The following is a 20,727-nucleotide window of genomic DNA, read 5'->3' on the forward strand; positions in this document are numbered from 1 at the left end:
TATAAGAATGTGTTTGTCCAACCAAAGCAAAAGTAACTTAGTCAAAATCAATGCATTTATTTCTTATGTATCGAGTAACAATGGAATGGACTTTGATTAGATGTCTTTAACAGAAGGCCAGACTGCAAAGCAAGTATTCTGGGGTGATTGAGAATCATTTTTGTCACTTATGCTGCTGCTTTATGGTCTGTTCTTTCTTCAGTAGGATTTTTCAAGTTTTCTGTTCCAGTGTTGGATATTGAATTTTAACCAATTTTGATCTCTACAGAGAGATCTGGCATTCCTTTGCAAATTCCTCACTTAAGTTTCTCAGTGTTTCTAGCTTTCCCTTTTAAACTGAAACCATGAATTTCTGTCAGTACAAAAAAAAAAAAAAAAAAAAAAAAAAAACCAACCAAAAAACTAAACCAAACAAACAAAAAATAAACACTATCCCAAACCACATACCTTAATCTCATGGGCCAGTTGTATAATTTCCTTTGTTTTAATCTGTAGTATCAGTTGTAAGCATCATATATTGGAACTTTTTCAAGTTACAGGTGTTTTTAGTGACTTCCCGAACATAGGGGATCATTATTTTTCATGTAACTGTATACCAGCAGATTTTAAAGGTTGCAAGATAGTGATAAGAACCTATATTCTGAAGGTGATTATGTCTTTGTACTGGCATAGTGAACTGATAAAACCATGTATTTTATTCAGAAATGTTCTGGACTTAAGTATTCTTGTTTCTTCTTAGCCTTTCAAAGCAAATTAAATTTAGGAATAATCACTCACAATTTGAGCAAAAGGTGTACAAACTTGGTAGAGCATTTGGATATTGCCTGAAAAAACAGCACTGAATTTATTTAAAGATTTAATAGAATTATTGTAGGTTACAAAACTATTCTGTAGACTTGCTTTAGTAACTTTCAGATCAGTGATTAATTTTATTATTACTTTGAAGGGACATGCTGGTGGTAATCTCTGTAAACAAAAGTAGCTTGCAATAATTTATCTTGTTCAAGTAATCCACACTGGACTCATTAACCTCAGGTCATTTTGGATCAGGCCCTATATTGTGTATTAAGAACTGAAATCAGCTACTGATACTTTGAGGGAAATATCTCATTACTAGGTGATCTGATGGAATAAAGTCTGAATATGAGGAATTAATACAGTCCTTTCTTTTCCAGGTGTGCTTCCCTTCACTCTCCTCCCTACCCATTTCAAGTTTCTGACTTTTGCATTGTTATTTAAATGACACTCAACATTTACATCAGCAGCAGCCCTTGTAAGGCTGCCGTTGTGATTGAATTGTCCCTTAAGAGCTCATTTCAAGTCACTTCTATTTAATATTTTTAAGCAGCAAGGTCTAAATTCTCTCTCTTCAGACAACAGTTTACTGCACTGCTTTGCAATGCTGAGGAACAAAGAATTACATGATAATCAACAACTGTTTTCACAGAAATACAAAAGAGTGAAAAGATGCTTGAATTTCATTACGCCACACATTTTTAGATGACAGACATGCATTTCCTGTCTGTATCTGAATGAAAAGTCACATTGGGGTTTTAATCAATCTTACTCATAAAAGCAAAGTATTATGGAAGATAATCTCCAGGTTCTTTTCCAATAAGAGGTTAATTTTTTTTCACCTTTACCTGCCACAATCAGTAAAAAAAAAAAAAAAACACCAAAACAAAAGAGCCCCCCCCCCAAAAAAAAAGCCAGAAACAAAAAAACTCCCAACAAAAAGACACACAAAAAAGGTTAAAAAAAAAAAAAAAAAAAGAAAAATCTAAAACCATCCCCCCATACACCACAAATCAATGCATTTTGTGAAGCTTCTATATATTTTTTTTTTTGGTGCAAAGACTTAATATTAAAAATTGAATTCCAGGATGCTTTCAGTCACATTTTGCAGATTTTTTTTTTTCATTACAGTTATTAAACTAAAAATCCTTATTTCATTTCAGTTGGAGTGAGAGCTGCGTTTTGCATAAAAAAAATAAATTACCACTTAGGAGAAAGAGGAAGTATCTTCCTCATAATATATATTTAAGATATTTAAGAGGAAACAATTTTTAGTCAGCATACTCATCAGTGCTATGTGATATTGTGCGTGTGTGCATATATATATCACTATGAAAAATACCATTAAATCATTTAATTTGGGTAAGATGCATAAAGTTTTAAATGTTCCTTCGCTATTCCAAATTGTTTTTAAATTAAATATTAACCCATAGCTTTCTTCCTGTTAAGACTTACTTCATAATCTGAAAGGTTTTCCAGCAGGGGAATCCATGGATGACATAATCCATTTTAACAAGACACTTACCACCCTCTTCTACAACAACCTGAGGATGAAAGAGCATAGCATTTGCCCCTGTAATTTCCAACTGCAAGAAAGGTCACATAGAACAAATGGCAAAAATCAAAGGTTGAAATCAAAATAAAACGTAAACTTCTAAGCTGTACTTGGAGGTACAACCTTTCTTCCCATACACAACTGTAGTGCCTGTTTAAAGCACAGGCACAAGGGATCTAACCCATTCTTACCAGTGAGAATTTTTCCTCTTGGTTGCTTTCATTAGGTATTTTTAATAGAAATGAAAAAAAGGTGTGCAACTACTCTGAGACCTTAAAAAAAAGAAAAAAAGTTTGTAAACTCTCATTAATTACCAAGAGTAAAGACAGGCTAAACATCCTCATTTTTCTTTGTGACAGCATCTATATTCTCACTGTGTTGTTCAGATGGTGGAAGGATGGGGGAGTGGAACCCCAGGAAAAGGGAAGCCACATTTCTGATGTTATCTGTTGCCCTACCAAGTGTTTTGTATTTCCCTCAAGACTCTCTGCCTGCTTCAAGTAAGTGTTGTGTATTTTATATCTATCCTTCTCCTAGGAATCATCCTAGGCTCACAGCTTGGAAAGTAAACGTTTGGGCTGAAGGAAGCAAGGAAATAGATGTTTCTTCATTGCCCTTCAAAAATGTCAAATTCTGGGTACATTATGCTACATTCTGATGAGTTTGAGGCTTTTCAGAATGCATATTTGTGCAAAAAGTACACCTGTTACCTACAGTAACTTGCATTTAGTTAAAGTGAAGCATGTAAGAGCTCCAAATGCAGGTCTGTCTCCTTCACTGTCTTACATGCGTGCACGCACACATAGTATCAGCATGAAAAATAAGATTAACAATCATGAAACTAAATTATATGGTATTCTTACTATATAGAGGAATATTAGGGTCCACTTTCTGTAATCCTAGACAGATATTCAACAGTGTAGTAATTTTTTGTTTAAGGTTAAAAGGTTTTCAGATTATATGGATCAGTTTAAGATGACTAGCCATTAAAAAAGTTGAGCAATGAACTGACTTTAATAATACAGGAGAACACTGAACGTTCCTCTTAAACACAACCTAATATTGGTCAAGGAAAGTTAGAGAATAAGGACGGAATCCAAGTGCTCTTAAGCTTCCACAACAGCACTAGTTAAGTGTTGAATCAGTCCTCCATTTTAAGTCATCGTCTGTACCTGACGGCGTCTGTAACTTGTGCTCCTAGCACAATATTCTGACCCCTTCTCTATTGGTAGACATGAAACTTGAGGGAAAAATAGAGGTGGTGGTAACATTTAAAGCTATGATGTATGTAATTATTAACTAGAATACATTTAATCTGATCACAGATAATACATGCAGAATAAAAAGGAAGAAAATTTATAAACTCGATTGCTAAAGAAGGTGGGCAAAGGGGTTGCTGTGACCTCTCGCAGGGTGCTGGCTGCCCTGCACGGGGGCACTTTGCTGTCAGCCCTGCCTGGACCTGTGCAGAGCCCTCAGAGGAGCTGAGCAACCTTCAGCTCTTTAAAGTCAAAGGCAGTTGAGGGTAACTCAAGCCTTAGGGTCCCTCAGCCTCCTTCCGGCACTTCACAAGCTGGGGCTGTGCAGGGTACCAGCGCGGCCAGGCACGAAGAGCATCTGGAAAGTGGGCAATGGTCAACAACTTACTGCACCGCCGTTGCCCTTTCAGCCATCTCTTGCTGTGTGGAGGTCTTGGCTCTGTTCTGCTTTTAGGCTGGTGCAGGCTCCTGCTTGTAATTTGATTGCCAGGGTTGGCTTTGAAAACTGTACAGGAGAAAATTTACGTGCCTGCAGTTCTTTGGGGTTTGTTTGGAAAAGGGTTTTTAAAGGATGTCCCCGGAGCTTCCGACTGTCTCTTCCGCAGCCTCTGTCACGGAGATGAACAACTGCCTCCTTGCCCCTCCCGCCCGCTCCTTGTCCCTCCGCAGCCCTCCCCGGGGTCCTGCCTCCTCCTCCCCGCGCCGCAGCCGCCGAGCCCGGCCCGCTGTGGCCGCAGCCCGGCCGCTGCCCGTCTCCCGGCGGCCCCGGCCTCTCCTTCCAACCCCCCTCCTTCGCGGCGGACATCGCCTCAGAGGACGGGGGGAGGCTCCTTCCCGCCCGCCGCCTCCCGCGCCCTCTGCCCCCGCGGCGCTTTTACCGCCGCTCGTCTCCCGGCACGTCCCAGCCCCGCCGCTCCGCTCCGCTCCACCGCCCCGGGGGCCCCGCAGCCCGGCCTCCCCCTCCCTCGGCGGGTGCCGCCCGCGCGCCCTTCCCGCCCGGCCTGAGGGAAATGCCCCGGCTCGGAGTTGGTGGTGCGGGCTCCTGCCGCGGCACCGGGCAACGAGTGGCTCCACGGTTTGTGGAAAAGTTGTGTGCTTACTGGGTTAAAGGCGGGGGGGTGCGAAGGAGAGGGAGGGGAAAAAAACATCACCCAAAACTGCTTACATGAATTTCCAAGCGCTAGACCTGCCTCCGAGATCAGCCCAATAAGAGCTGTCAGGGGAGGCTCCCAGCTCACTTTTCCACCTCACTTCACAGTTACGTTTGGCAGTCAGGCACGTTGGAGCGCTCACACCCGGAATTAGTGGATTTATATGGAATATCCCTGCTTTCCTGGAGACGTGCTGCTGCTGCTGGCTTGTGCAAAAGGAGAAATTAATAACTGCACTTTAGCATGCAGGCACAGAAACCCGAGAAGCTAAGTAACCAGCATTTCCTCCAGCATCAGCAGCCTCAAAAAGCATGAAAAGAAAATCTGGAGAATCCTGCCTGTTCACAGGGACTGGCTAATGTTTTTTACCTCAACCTTTCAATCTGTGCGTGAAGTGGCTGTTGGCAAGCGGTTTCCTTGGTCCTTGAAAGAGTGAGTATTCATTTTATTAATATTGTTTATGTCTTGCTGGTAGAGGACTGCATCTGTAGATTTCTTTTTGACTTAGTGTCTGTGCTCTTACAAGGTGCACTGTGCGAGTGCCTTCCTTGTTAATAGGTATGGTATTAGGCTGAACTGTAGTGGCTCATTAAGTCAGATGTTTTGAAATTCCTGATAATGAAAATGTCATGGGATGCTAGTTATGAATTTTTTTATTCCCTCAGGAGGAGGACTGGTGCTGGTGTGGCTATTTCTCCTCCTGTTTCTTTTTTTTTTTTTTTTTTTTTTCTCCCCCCCCCCCTCGATTTAAAGGATCAGGAAGACTTTGGATCATAGAGGGTTGCTTCTAGGGCTGGAGAACCCATTTCTTCTCCTTGTTTTCTTATTTAGCACAATAAATCTCAGGGCTATTTCACTGTGTTGAATAGATGCAGGGTTGCATTCATGCATTGAAATAGATTGCAGTTTTCGTGCTGAGAATAAAAATCACCCACCAGCCAGATATGTAAATGAGGGAGGAGGAGGCTGGAAGAATTGGGGGGGGGGGGGGGAGAAATCACACTGATTTATCACCACCTTCTCTCCTCCTAAAGCTTTGCACCCCCTAGGTAAATAAATAGATAGGTATGATATGATAGCTTCCTTTCCTACTTTCAGAGATGAAAGCATCCTAGAAATACTCCTCTTCCTCCTAAAAGCTGAGATGGGAATGAATCTTTAGCCATAACTAGCCAGGAGTCATCCCTGTCCCACAAGTTGTTTTCCTTCCCTTTCTTTGGTTGACTAAACAGATAATGCACCCAGCTGAAACTTCCAAGAGGGAGAAAGCCCCTTAGCTCCGGTCGCTCGTTAGTTACATCACTGCGAAGGCTCCCAGAGAAGAAATGCAGGATTCTGTTGATCCCTGCAGCTGGCTGTTCCACTAAATGCTTCATCTTCTCTTTGAGGAAGGCAGAGGAGTAACACGTCCTTACATTCTGTTTGGCTAGAATATCTGCTGGGTAGCAGCATCCCAATCAGGAGCCCCGAGCTGTCAGACAGCATCCCTGCTAGACAGTATCAGACCTGTATATAGTGCTTGGCTAGGGAGCCTGGGAGGCACTGCAAAGCTTCAGCACAGAAAGCCTATGGCAGTTTCTATGTGGATATTATAAAAAAAATTAATTCAATCCTTATTTAGACACTGCCTACCGCCATGAAGGTGACACCACTTAACATAGGCAGGAATTCCTTTGTGGTTCGTTGCTGTTCAGTCATGTCTTGAATCTATCTCAATTCAAACAGTTTGCGTTTAGTACCAGACTAAATAGAGTGGAATCAATCCAACCTGGCACATAACGGCGTTACACAAACCTGCTTGTGTTGCCAACAGGTATCAAACTCTATACCCTCACTTCTCCCTCCCTCTTCCTCTCTTTTAGACAGGCACAAACACACGCGCTGTGTTACATGCAAATGAGTCTCTTTCTTTCCTATGAAAGTAGGAATAAATACTCGTACAACTTCCATAGAGGCTGACACTTCTAAACAGCCAACTTGATTGCATGAATGGCTTGCCATTTGTGTCTTTGGGTATCGCAGCCGGATGTTTTTTTGGGGGTGCTGATTGTAAGAAATCAAATAACGTTAACTGTTTATTGTTCAAAATCCACCAAGTTAGTGCTTAATAGAAGGGAAGCTAACAGCTGCTCACTTCAGTTTCAATTAAAGAACAGAACTGGTAACTACCAAAGCTATAGATAAAGGAACCTCTTAACTTCACTTATCCTGTTTTGGTAATTCTTCAAGAGTTTCTCTGCAGTAAGGATAAAGAGAAATTTGCAGTACTTTTGTATGAATGATATTTCTCCTCTGCATTTGATACCAGACTGTTATGAACAAGAGAAGACTTCACAATAGGCTTCTCAGTAAATATAAGTAAATAATAAATACATTCAGAAGACTGAAAAATTACCCTAGTGTACAATTTACCTGTCTTAGATAAAATGATAAAGCAACCAGAAGAAGTTAATATTTTGCATACCTGTGAAATTAGAAAATTTCACACTCATAAATTGTGATAACATCAAAAACCAGAAGCTCTCTGTAGTGTCACCTCCCAGCCTAACTGTGTGAATGTTTGCGACAGAAACACCCTAGGAAGGGAAGTGCTTATTATGTGATGTTCCAGTCTAAGGTTTTAATCGATTCAGCCTTATTGTTCTACCTTGATGCATACAGAATGAGCACAGCTTTCTGCTAGCTTCCTCTTAGGCTTGCTATTTATTAACTCTCCCTTCTTTTTTAAAAAACTTGTATCCTGGCTATAAAGAACTTTGATTTCCATGTCTAGTTGTAAACTGAGGGCCTTCATTGTCCTTGGAGATTGAAGTATTTCATAAAAGTTGGTTCTTAAGTTATACAGATGAGCAATTGGTTAACTGAGTAGGCTGCTAGCCAAGAAACTAACTTTGGACATTTTCTTCAATATTAAAAAATCAGTAAGTATGTATACCTGCTTAATAAATGCAGCTGGTTTTAATATCCCTGTATAGGGCATCTATTCCTTTTACACCTTTCAGTTAAAAAAAAAAAGAAAAGTTTTCATCTCTGTGAGATGAAGCAGAATCCTCCTTAGATGAAGCCACTCAGTGATTTCTCAATATACTTTAGTCATTCCCATCAGCTCTTGCTACTGAAGTCCCAAACAGTGTTTAAAGGGGGAAGTAGTCTCGCAGTCAGGTTTAAATTCACTTTCTTTGTCACTTGTAATCTTCAGAATTTTTCCAGTAGTACTGCATCTTTACCAAATAAATTAATTGATCCCTGGACGATTTATTTGTATCACTGTTAACATATGCTGCATCATCTTCTCTAGAAAAAATATACTTGTACTCCTTTCTTCAGGATATTGAACTGTTAAAGGTAGGAACACATAATCAGCCATGGATATAGATTTCTGTCTATTACCCCCTGAAGTGCTTCCTGAATTTTCTTTCTATATCTTCTTGTATAGTTGCAGATCTCATCTTTTCAGAAGACCTCAGTGCCTTACAGACTTTAGCTGGGAATTTCTCAGCCACTTCTTGAAATTAGGGGCCTGGAACCCACCCACTTGACCTTTGATACATACAGATAATTTAATTTCCAAAGCTTGAGAAACTTTCAAGGGGAAAAAATACTGACCTCTAAGTTTACGAACAAGAAGAAATGTGAATGCAGACTTTAAGCTCTCTGTACTGCATCTCTAAGCGATGATTATGCATACTCTGTAACAGAAAGCAACTGCTCATGCAACATAGTATAAACAGGTATTTTTAAAGCATATCCAATAACCATAAGATACTGTATATTTTAGCAGTATTACTTTTCTATTCTGTTTTCCATGTTAATATTATTTAGAACCTCACCTTTTGGATACACTATTAATGCTGACAATTACACTACAGCTGTATGATATGAGTCTTTCAACTATGAGTTTAAAATAATGCAATCTAAATTATTTCAGTGGGAGGGAAATGCTAAGGCATTTTGAGCTTGGAACATTTCAAGCATCATCGCTACGCTAAGATTGTATCAATAGAATTAAATTAGATGATGGAAACTCAACGTTTTTCTTGGTGTTGTTGCCATAGAAAAGGTGGCTCACTTCTTAGCTTTCTAAACATAACTGTTTGATCAGTAGATAGACATAGAACAAAACAAAGTCCAATTTGAGATTTCAAATGTGGGTTGTTGGGTTTTTAACGTTTTTTCCCCCTCAGATAGACCCCTTTTTTCTGGAATCTGTTCAACATATTTCTCATTTTGTCAACCAAGTAAATAACATCAACACACTGATGTTTCAACTATGTTAGTAAAATTTTCTTCCCAGAAAACGTTGGGAACCAATGGTGTCTGAAGTGGTAAGCGCAAGCTGAAAAGGAAGGATGATCTCTGAACCACCTTAGTTACTAACAGAGTTTAAAGCATCTGACTCCAGGCAAGAGACTGATTTCTACCTGCCTTAGTCATGAGAGTAGCCTTTATCAATGAGTTGCAGTGATACTATATATCAAATGGATTTTCCAAGGTGTCGAGTATGATGTGTCTTGTGAAAATAATTTGAAATTGAAAATGATCAGCACCTTGGTTCAGATTTGAAATTAGTAATGTCAGCAAGTCCTAGGTCTGAATAAGTGAAACCTTCCATGAGAAATATCTAGAGTACCCTGTGGTGCGTAAGTCATAGGCAAGCCCAGAAAGGTGTTTATTGGTGTGTCTTACTCAGGTTTTTGCAACTGGATGTGGGTGTTCAAAACATTATGAAGGCAGTCAGTCTTGGCAGTCATTAGTTCACAGTGTCAGTTTTCTAATTGGGTGTACATTTGGTTGAAGCAGCTTGCTCCTGGGAAGCAATGCTCAGCCTAATTTGAGGAACTCAGACAACCATTTAAATCCATTTCCTTTGCAGTCAATGATTATCATAATCATATACCTGTGTATATTTTATATTTTTATGGGGTTTTAATATATATTAAAAAATCAAAGCCCCTAAATACTGATGCAGATGGACTGTATGTATTCAGAGGTAGTGCAGTTCATTAGATGAGTTTTGCAATTACGCAACACTTCAGATGTGAACCTCTCTTGTGGATTAAATGTAACAGCCATGATTGCCTTTTAAGTAATGAAACATTGGAACTTAATTCTTAATGTTGCTGAAGTTCAGATTAGGTTCTGTATTCTAGTCTGTGGGCTTTATTTTTTGTTGCATTTCCAAAAGTTAGATTCAAACAAACAAACAAAACACCAAACCAAAAATCTCAACCTGGTAACTGCAAAAAAAATGTTTCATGTTGGAGGACCCTAATTCTTTCCAAACAACTCATTTAAGTTGATGGTAAAACTGCCGTCAAATTCAATGAGGCAAAATGAAAGACCTTCACTTCTAATTTCATATGATTCGGCAAAATGTTTTGAGTAGGTTTACTGCAGCAGTACAGTAGGTAATTAGAAAAGTCCCGTTCTGTTCACGTTTTTCCTTTTTATTATTTTTTTCCTTTATGTACACACACATTTGTGTATATGGCTGGAAAGTTTATATAGCTTTAGCTAAATCATGATTACCAGTTGTATTTTTATATTCTTAGTTTAATCAGAATACATGTCAGGAAAACTTGTGAGTTTTTCCTTAATTACTATGTTTTGTTTAATTATGTAGAGAATACCTAACATTCTTTAAAGAAAACCAATGAAAATGAAAGCTCTGTTGTATATCAAAAAAAAATGACTGAAAAAGAAGCCAAGAAAGCAGGATATTTATGTCTGCCATTAATATTTAAACATTCTTCAGCAAGTAGAGGATAAGCACATCCCAGCTGCTGAAACTCTCATGATAAATGACGCCCTAGGCAGAGCATGGTTAACACCTAATTCTCAGTCACAGGCCAATCTGTTTGCCTTTTTATGAGGTCTCTTCGTGTTGTGCACAACTTGCCTTTTTTCCCTTCTCTCCTGTAAAAGTGATATAGGTCTTCAAATTATGTAATACACCCTCATAAAAATGAGCATCGGTTTGAGAGATGAGGTTGGCATGAACTGAAGCTATTAAATCTATATGTAATACAGTTCTATTTTAGTCCAAGGAAAATCACTTTAATCAGTAGGCTGTAGAGAATAAAAATTACTTCAGTTCATTTATTCCTCTTACTATAGAATGAAAACAATGCAGATACGACCATTTTTTGTCATGTTTAAGTTTCTGGACCACCTTAGTTGTTCAGATTTTTACTTTCTTCCCTCTCCGCTTTGAGCTTCTCAGCACAATGGCGTGAGGTGAAGTGGTTTTGACACACATCAGTGAAGCATCTGACTTCTGTAAACCTGAAAACAAATCTCTTTTCTAAGTATATGAGTTTGAGAGACAAATTTGCAAATACATTTTGTTCTATAGTAGATCTAAAACAGCTATATTTTCATTTTAATGCCTATTCTTTTCATGTCAGCTGTCATTAAAAAGAAAAAAAAAAAAACACCACACAAAAAACTAAACCCACAACCCTAAAATGTTGTAGATACTCATTTCATTGGAGAGGAAATGCAATCAAACAAGTCACATTACTTCAGTTGCAAACTGTGGAGCACATACTGCTTCTTTGTACTGTATCTGTACAATGAGTAGCACAGTTGGATTCATGACTGGAATTCCAGAACACTGCACAATGCAAGTAATAATAAAGTAGAAAAAATAGTTTTGAAATGCTAACAACATGGGTTTTTAATTTTAAATGTGTTCTGGTTCTGTAAAGTAGTGAATGCTTCTGGAAAGGCTGACAGCTTAATACACAAAGTATCAGAGCCTTGGCAGCTTTAAAGTTGGCCGTGCTGATTTTTACTATGAAATAGTAACAAAAATATCCCCAATGAGAAATTCTGTTGATTCCAATAGAAGTTAAACAATAAGCATGACATCACAGGGCCAGGTTACACTTTTGTGGTTGTTTTGTTTGTTTATTTTTTTTTTTTTTAAATGATTTCCTGAAAGTAAATATTTGCCAAAAAGTATGAAAAAGATGTAGGTAGTCACTTACATAAAATAGACTTTGTACATGTGATAAAGTATCATGTTAAGCAATCACAGAATAACGGACAATTTGTTACAATATATTACTCCGATTAAAGAAGATGCATTTCAATGTGATGTACATATCATTTTCTCTCTATCCCAAAGCATTAGTCAAGTTGTGTAATGACCTATATCCTGCAGCAGCCTCATCTCTACTTCAGAACACCAGTCACAGTGTTTCCTAGTTAAAGCAAAAGAGTAGGGAAACTAAGGAGGAGGAATTTATCTTAGAAAAGCTTTTCTAACCCTTCCCTCTGCCTCTGAAACAGACTGCTAAAACTGAAGTAACCTGCTTGTGCTAATAATAATCTTATAGACAGATGAATAAATCCTCCAATAAATATTAAAGGTCTAAATGGTGAAGAAATCTTTTAATTTCTGTCCCTGCATGTGTATTTCTGCATGTCTGTATTTCCTCGGTGCAAGTGTATGGATTCCATCAGCTATATGTCCAATGCAAAGACAGACAAACACTGTGCTTAAAACAGTTCCTTAGCATTTAACGGAAGCTTAAGAACTGACTGAATGACCTAAAGAACTGTTCAGATGTTTTTAACTATAAAGAGTTGCAATGCATGACTAAGCTTAAAAAATAAAGGGCCTATCTTTGCACACAATTACTTTGTGTGTGTGTGTAGGACAGAACATCTAAGACCAAAACAAAGAGAGGTAGTGTCTGTTACCATTGTTGCTGAACTAGTTCTTTAGATAACTGCCTTTGATTACCCAAGCAGCCATAAGCAAATTGCTACACGTTATATATCAAAATAAACTTGGACAATTGATTTGCACTTGTATTGGCAGGATCCTCTCCTGCACATCTCTGACAGCACAAAGTATACTTCAAGTGTATGCCACCCTGCTGCTACAGCAGACTTAGCATAACATTTTCTATCTCATTTTCCTTCCTTTGAAATTTCAGGTGCTTGGCCAAAGGAAAGGACGTGTGGATAATGCTTTTCTATGTTATGATTAACTCCAGATGACATAACAGTCCCTTAAAATCACTGGTAGTCGGGGAAATTTAGAGCAGCTACAAAGTATAGTTATGATTTAGGACAATGCCTAGAACACGCATGGCCCAGAATCTGGCTGCTGACTTGCTGCTGCCTTCAGCCCCTGTCCACTGTGCGGTGGTGTGTGCGGCTCCTGGTCAGGATCGCCGGGAGTTCCCCTCCTGATGGAGACTGTTCTCCAAACAGCACATCTGACTCCTGCTTGGCTGCAGCCCAGATGGTGGGAGAGGTTTCCATCGCTAAAACCTGCCAGCATCAATGAACAGAGCTGCATCAGATTGCCATGGTTATATACTAGGAGTCCATCAGAGTTTTATTTAAGTTGTTTCACTGTCCCTAATTGCTTGTTCTCTTTTCCAGAAGTTATCCTCCACTCAGTTTTGTTGATTCAACTATTTGTCATACTGCTTTCTAAAGCATATAGTCAAACTTCATATGCTCTTTGGCAGCACAGCTGTTTTCAAAACTTTCTGCTGTTGTCCTGTAGTTTATGGGTTCTTTAGTCGTGCTGATGCAACTGCTTGTGCAGCCATGCTGTAAACTAGATCAGTGCAATGATCTGGGTTATAAACTTGAAGGAAAAGACTTACTGAAACAGGGGTTTGTTGCAATGTTTTTAAAACCCACATTTCACTGATCTGGCTTACAATGTTGCCCTGCAAACAGCACAACTGCAGGGATAGTAAACTACAGTGAAGAAAGGAATAGGAATGTAGAATTATTATTGGAAATATGCAGCTGGCATGTTGTGGGGGTGGGGAGGGGGTCAAGAACCTCTTAAATTAAAATTGCTCTTGGTGGAAGAATAACATGAGCAATGGCCTAACCCAGCTCTGTCAAAATGATTTGGTTTAAAAAACACCTTACTATTAAAAGCGTTTAAGTTAACAAGATCATTTTGACAGAACTGGGTTAAGGAGTGACTACACATAGAGTTATGCTGGCAGATAAAAGAGGCAGTAAAGTCTAGCCAGGGCATGCAAGTGGTACTTTGCAGTGGGTACTGTAAGCATGATCTTAGCTATTGCCACAGTATCATGTCTGATTACAGCCTTAGTCCTTCTTCATCTTGCAATAAGGTGGAGAATTGCTTTTTAATTTTTATTTTTTTGGGCTATATGAGTAATCTTTACACATATGAGTAATCCACTGAAAAATAACAGTTATTATTTATGGCAAGAAGTACTCATTACTTTGCAGAGGAAACATGAGATTGCTGCCTTATTCAAGGTAATTTAAAATCAAATTCAGATACAATATAATGGGTAAGTACTGGAAACAGAATGGGTATGTAGCAAAGTTATGTGGGCAAAGATGACATGATTATTAGTTGGTTACGATATCGTGATAGTTCTGTTGTGATGGAATTTGGTTTTGTTTTGCTTTAATGGCAAATTAAAATCCTTACCACAGATCTCTTGGGCATAAGAATTATTCCTACAAGTAAGACTGGAGTGCTAAGGAGTGCTAAGGACTTATATTTTTACTATTGAAAACTTAAGACTCTATCATGCTGCCAAAAGAGGATCAATGAAGCAAAGATAATTGTGTATTCCCACGGTGGGAAGGCTTTGCATCATGTTGCTGCTATTGATGGAAAAGGACCCTGTCTGGATCCTTGAGAAACAGGACTAGGAAACATAAGTGGTAGTGTAGACAATACCTGTAGTAGTAAAATTAAACCTAAAGAGCTTAAGGAACAGGAAGAAGAGTCTGAAGCAAAAAAAAAAAAAAAAAACAAAACAAAACAAAAAAACCAAAACAAAACAAAAAACAACAAAAAGACAAAAAGATACTCTAGCTACTGTGGGGACAAAAGAATGGGAAGCAGAAAAATGGTCAGAGATAAAAAAGTTGTAATTTGAACAATAATGAGAAATTTGCTTGGATGTTAACAAAGGAAAAACTAAAAGCTGCAAAATACCTATACCTGTGTACAAGCTGTCAAAATGGATCCCAAGTTTGCAGACTTGTTGACAGGGGAAATACAATACCTGATCATGAGCTGTGGGAAGCCTGTGATAGCGTAAAGAGAAACTCATTGTTGGTTAATGAATTTCAGATAAAGGATGTCACAAGATGTAAATTTTTGTCAAGGACACCTGATTAACCTTCCTATTTTATTCTCCTAACCTGTATTAAAACTATTAGCCACAGCTCTACTCTGCAGGAACAAGTATCCTTATTTCTGTCAGAAATTAAATTAATTCCTCTGGACATGAAAGCCCACGTTGGTTGGATGGAATTTCAAGGCTCCAAAGAAAGCATGCAGAATGCACAGGCTATCTGCCTGCTGTCGAACAGCACTCGTTGGAACTCTCTAGGTGATCAGTAAATGAACGCCTCTCATCAATTATTCGAGGCTGCTTGTATTGTGATGTGGATTTGCTTATATTGAATTAGCATCAAAGGTAGAGATTATGCATAAAGATATCTAAAGCATTTTTACTAGACCTCCATTGCCTTTTATGTATCATTTACCTTCTCATGTTGTGGCAGTTTGATATCAGTCTTCTGAGTGCATGCTGAAAGGGTCATTTAATGTACAAAATATAAAAGATCCTGAAAATTCTACCAAAAAAACCTGCATTAGGCAAAGATCACAAACTTTTGTCTGGCACTTCTAGTGTAACTTATTTAACTAAACCAGTACTTCAGTTTTGTTTTGTTTTGTTTTTTTACCTTAGTAACAGTTGTTTAGTAATTGATAAAATCCACCCTAATTAAATTGTGAGGTCAAAGGGCTTAGCTGTTGCAATATCAGCACTACAAATGATAAGGTAAATGCAGAATGAAATAAAGAAAAAAGTTTGTTGAAGAAGAAATTTTGTTGCAATTCTTAAGACAAACCTCTCTGTCTCTTACATGAAGAAAAACTAGAGTGGCTCTAAAATCTTTTAAACTAAAACCATGGTGTAAATCAATGCACTAGCATTGTAATAAGGTGATTTACTTGATTAGATAGATATTCTATGGTTTGAAACCTAAAAATAAATTGATTTTTTTAAAGCTTTTTATGATCTTATTTTGCTTCTTTTTCAATAAGTTTATATATTAAACTACTTTTATTAACTTTATTAATGTTTTTAACAAATCTGCTGCATACCAGTGTTCACTTCTTAAAGCTACAAGATGATTCTACGTTAATTGTAGCAAAATTAATTACATCAGAGATGCTAGCCATCATAAAGCTTTCCACCACTCATATACAAAATGAAAACTGACATCAGTTAGTATATATACTATAACTGTCCACTGTCATACCTGGCTCTAACTTTATGCAGGCAATTAACTCACACAAGTATCCTACATAGGTTTCAGTTCTAAAAGAGGTTGCAATGTATATTACATGAATTTCTGAAGTTGCTATGCTAGCTATGTTCTAGTATTAGGTTATAAACTTCTACTTCCTTGTAATCACTTTTTGTGTTGTACTTGTATAAAACTTACACACTCTGTGGCCTAGAGTTGTATGAGTAGTGCTCCAAGATGCATGTTCCTGTTAATAGAATAATATTTTTCTAAAACTATATCAGCACATACAGTAAGTGGAAAACAAAGCACTCAGCTTTATCTTTATTTCTCTGTGGGTTGTGCATGGAGAACCAAATTTATGAATACAGTCTTATGGTTTAGAAACATAAGACAATTCTCTGCTACCTGACATAGTGTCACATTTGCTTTCATCTATTTGTTATGTTAAAGAAATTCTTTATATCTTAAATATCAATTTCCCCTCTCAGGAACAGTAAAGAACTGAAGCTGTTTTATAAACAGGTTTTCTGGATTAGAGTTGTATCTACAGTTGTATATATCATATACTATACAGGGAAACCACTTAGAAGAATAGTGAAGTTTTGTTAAAGAAAACAGCTCAGGGCCGTTTGAATATGTGGAAATTCAAAGCAAAAATTATGCTTTTTATCAACACGAACAAAATATGAAGGTGGAAGTACACTCTAAGGGCTCTGTGCTTGTCCTCTCTTGGTTGCTTAGCAAAAGGTAGTTCTGGCTTCACTGAAATAATTTTGCTGTCATGTCATACTCACCACTTCTTTAGACCCTGGCATAATATAAGAAGGGAAAATGCTACTGTGTCTCACCTGCTAGTCTTCCCTGATTGCCAGATCTCCCTTTACATGTGGCTTTTTAATAACATTATAGTAGCCTGATTCAGTAGCCATATCAGTTTCTCCTACACATCTAATCCAGATGATTATAATTTAACTACCAGGAATTTCATGATTTTCCTATTAGCCAATATGAAAATTGCAGAGTCAAGTATTTAATAATGCCTTCCATCACCCCCTAAACACATACATGGTATTCTGCTTCCAGGAATGGAGAAGAAAATTAATTTCCAAATTTGGTAAAGAAATGTGGGGACAGTACAACTGCCATGCGTCGTACAAAGTAAATGCCATGATTCACTGATAGAGCAGTGAATCCCAAATGAGAGTCTGTTTCTCAAATAAATGTCAAAAGGCTCCAGCAGTCTACGTTGAATTGTAGAGAAATTTATCCAGCTCTACTGTTACACACTGATCATATTCCCCTGCAGTACACCAATACATACAAAAGCGCCATCAGATTTTTTTCTTTACTCAGCACTGTCTAACACTTGCCTAACTTTCCTGTTGGCAGTTGAGAATCTTGCAGTTTTGTGTTCATTGAGCTTGTGTAACTGTAGTCTTCACAGAGTTATTTCATTGAGTTAGGTTTAATGACATGGTATGTGTGTTACTAATATTTTTGATGTGCATTTGACTCTTGTTTGCCTTAAGGTATTGCTGAATAGGGAGCTACTGTGTGAACAGTCCAGTCATGGTGAATATTTTGCATTAGTGCTAGTGGATAGGACCTAAATTTGATTGGAGTAAGTGAAGAGTAACAGGCAAGAAGTCTGGGGGAGGAACTGAGGATGGATGCACTGAAATGAACTGAATGCTTGCCAAGGATTCAGAATGGCAGTCTGAAAAACAAATATCCTCTTCTTCAAACAAAAATGTTTCTATGAGCATCATATTGTTTTATTTCACTTATTTCATCTCTTTTAGAAGGCAGCATGTGTAGATTAATTAGGAATTGTTTTCAAAAAGCTTCTTGAATATGAAAAGAACTGCTTCATTATTATTTGCTCCTGTGAGTAAAAAGAACTATACCAGCTTGTACTGTCAGTGTAAGAAAGTCAGTTATGGCCCACTCAGGTTCTTTTTAAGGCTTTCTTGGACAAAGTTATAACGTACTATTCTGTTTACGTTGGGCCTCTATTTCTGGGTCAAAAATCACTTTGTATATAAAAACTGAAAACTCAGCTACAGAAAAGGAATCTCAAGTTGGGTTTTCAGTTTATGCCCTTAGTTTTGAATTTCATCCTGGATATTGTTTGAAGATGACATCTATTACTCTGTTTTACAGTAGTTCTATTTCTCCTGTGTTTCAATTATTGCTCCACTGAAGAAATCAGAAAGATCTGTCCCCTAGCAGACACACACCCAGAAGTCCACTCACCATATGCACAAGGATCCCATACAAACAAATTTAACCACTTTCATTGAAAGTTTGGCTGTTTCTCCCTTCTGATACCTTCTAGCACCAAACACACCCCAGGAAATCTATCTTTTGAAAGTGTGCCAGAAAGCAGCAGCAGTAACCTCTGTTTAATTCCGTAGGCTGAAGAGGGCTTTCAGAGCGTGACTTGACAGACCCTTCCCATCAAGCAATTAGACTGTTTGCTCCTTGTCCTTTTCCCTTTTCTGGGATTGAGATAATGCTGAGAAGGCCTCTCTTGCTCCCCTTACATTTCCCCCAAAATTTAATTGCAAGAGCATACTGTATTCTCTGATTTCTTTCCATCTCAGTCGGCAGTGAGGCCTAAACGATGTTTCTAAGCCACACAGTTACTTCTGTAATGGATATTCAGCTCATTCTTGATGCATTATCAAAGCACTGCGCTATTAGCTTACCATTCTTCCATGCTACTTGAGATATTGAGTTTTAGTTTGATAACAGCTCTTCTCCACTTTTAATAAGACAACTTTCTCACAGTTTCAGATTTTCATGCAACAGATTTCACAGTTGCTTTGGCAATTACTGAAGTTTAAAAAAAAATACTTCTTACATTGTTTGCTTTTAAAATAACATCTGACTTTTACTGGTTTTATTAATGTTTTCAGATATTTTCTTCCATGAGTGTGTATGAACCTGAAAAAACACCAACAAACACCCCCACCCCCACAAAAAAAGCCAAACCCTCAAGACTTTTATAGACATGCAACACTAGGAACTCATTTTAAAGTGGAAAAAAAATAGCCTAAGACACAGTGTAAGCTTAAAAATGGACATTTCTACCTATCTTTTTTACAGTGGTTTCTCATGAGATTGTTTGGATATGATTCAAAGAAAATGTATCAGTAATCTTTTTACATAACTCCAGCCTCATTAGCGTAGCTGTAATGCAGCCCTTCTTCCTGAGCCATGTCCCGTCTATCTTGCTAAGTGATCCATGGCTGTATTTCAGGTTTTGCCAATCACTGTGGCATTAGCAAGCCCTACTATATTAACTTGCTTGCCTATTTCAAGGATTATTTACACTGAGATGAAACCTGATGTGGCATTCTAATACATGAAAGGGTGGGTGGGGAAAGGAAAACAAAATGCTCCCAAGTGTCCATCAAGGAAAATGTCTTTGAAATAAAATCTGACTGTGTGTTCTCTCTGAAAGTGAGAGAGAGACACTGAGAGTCCTGTAGTGCAGATGTGCATAAATGAGCTTACTTAGGTTCTGCTGGTGGTCTGGTGTGGGGATCATGGATTTCACAGCGCACTTACCAGTGCTGTTCATCTGCTGGGCTGTGTGCTGCTGCACCTAGATGATTGCTAAAATGAGAATGTGCTGCTGGAGCCATGTACGCTTAAAAGAAGTAGTATTTTTTTTCTTGTGGAGGAAAGGAGAGTAAGTCTGTATGTAAGAAAATTATTTTGTTTCACTTTTATAATTTGACATACTAAGTGTTTATAGTTGACTATGTAAACCATACAGGCTAGCAAGAAGGCCAGGAGTTTCTTCAGACCCCAAGACAGACTGCAAATAAAATGTTTTCTTCGGTGTGTGCAATCATTTATCTGGCTTTTCTCTCACTATTTCAGGCAATGATTTCACAGAATCACCTTTTTTTTTTTTTTTTTTTTGATCGATGTAATATGCACTAATATTAGGTACTACAAATGTAAGATGTAATATGACTTGTTTATGATGTAGAAGTAAGATCAATCTTTCAGAATGCTTTTCTAATCTCTTTAGTCACTGATTTGACCTGTTTTTTTTCCCCCCCCACCAGGAATCCTTAATGACTGGAAAACTCAATGGATCATGTTTTTATAATCTAAGATATTTTTACGTTGACTGTGCTGTAAACACATGGAGGAGCTGTAAGTAAATGTTCTGTACTGCATGATGAATGGGATTGCTACAGTCTGGAGGAAAGCAAAATAATAATTTAATTTCTGTGGTGATTTGCGTAGCTTGTGGTACAATGCCAGAAAGACTAACGGAAATGCTTATGGATACATGGACTCCATTAATAATATTATGGATTACTGTCCTTCCTTCCATTTATATGGCTCCAATGAATCAATCTCAAGTACTACCAAGTGGATCCAGTACGGGACTAAAAAGGCTAACTGAAGAACAAAGAGTTTTGAACCGTTCCAAAAGAGGCTGGGTTTGGAATCAAATGTTTGTATTGGAAGAATTTTCTGGACCTGAACCGATACTAGTTGGCCGGGTAAGACATGATTTGTTTTTTTCTCTGAGTATGTAAATGTATAGCATGTGAAGGTCTTCGGTCATTTGGACTCTTCAAAGAAATTCATATTTGAGGTACTCTGTTACTCTGAAATTCTTCTCTAATATCCATACGTT

General features: G+C 38.0%; 1 protein-coding gene across 13 annotated transcripts in view; it reads left to right on the plus strand.

Moving 5' to 3' along the window:
- The window catches only part of CDH8 (cadherin 8), a 241,265-nt gene that overhangs the window by 87,088 nt on the left and 133,450 nt on the right, over nt 1-20,727 (plus strand). For 7 of the 13 annotated variants that reach the window (XR_004406766.2, XM_032990673.2, XM_032990674.2 and 4 more), the window contains 4 exons: nt 2,710-2,850; nt 4,868-5,192; nt 20,144-20,234; nt 20,328-20,590. The exons of 1 other annotated variant lie outside the window; for it this stretch is intronic. Coding sequence is in view for 11 of the 12 variants with exons in the window: in XM_032990673.2 (XP_032846564.1) it covers nt 20,153-20,234; nt 20,328-20,590 (345 nt within the window). In the remaining variant the exon portion in view is untranslated. Of the gene's footprint in view, nt 1-2,709; nt 2,851-2,887; nt 2,988-4,867; nt 5,193-20,143; nt 20,235-20,327; nt 20,591-20,727 lie in introns of all 13 variants that reach the window. 5 more of the 13 variants (XM_032990677.2, XM_032990678.2, XM_032990669.2 and 2 more) reach the window with 4 other exon arrangements.

This window comes from Tyto alba, unplaced genomic scaffold (genome assembly GCF_018691265.1).
Source record: "Tyto alba isolate M040663 unplaced genomic scaffold, T.alba_DEE_v4.0 Super-Scaffold_26, whole genome shotgun sequence".
Lineage (NCBI taxonomy): Eukaryota > Metazoa > Chordata > Aves > Strigiformes > Tytonidae > Tyto > Tyto alba.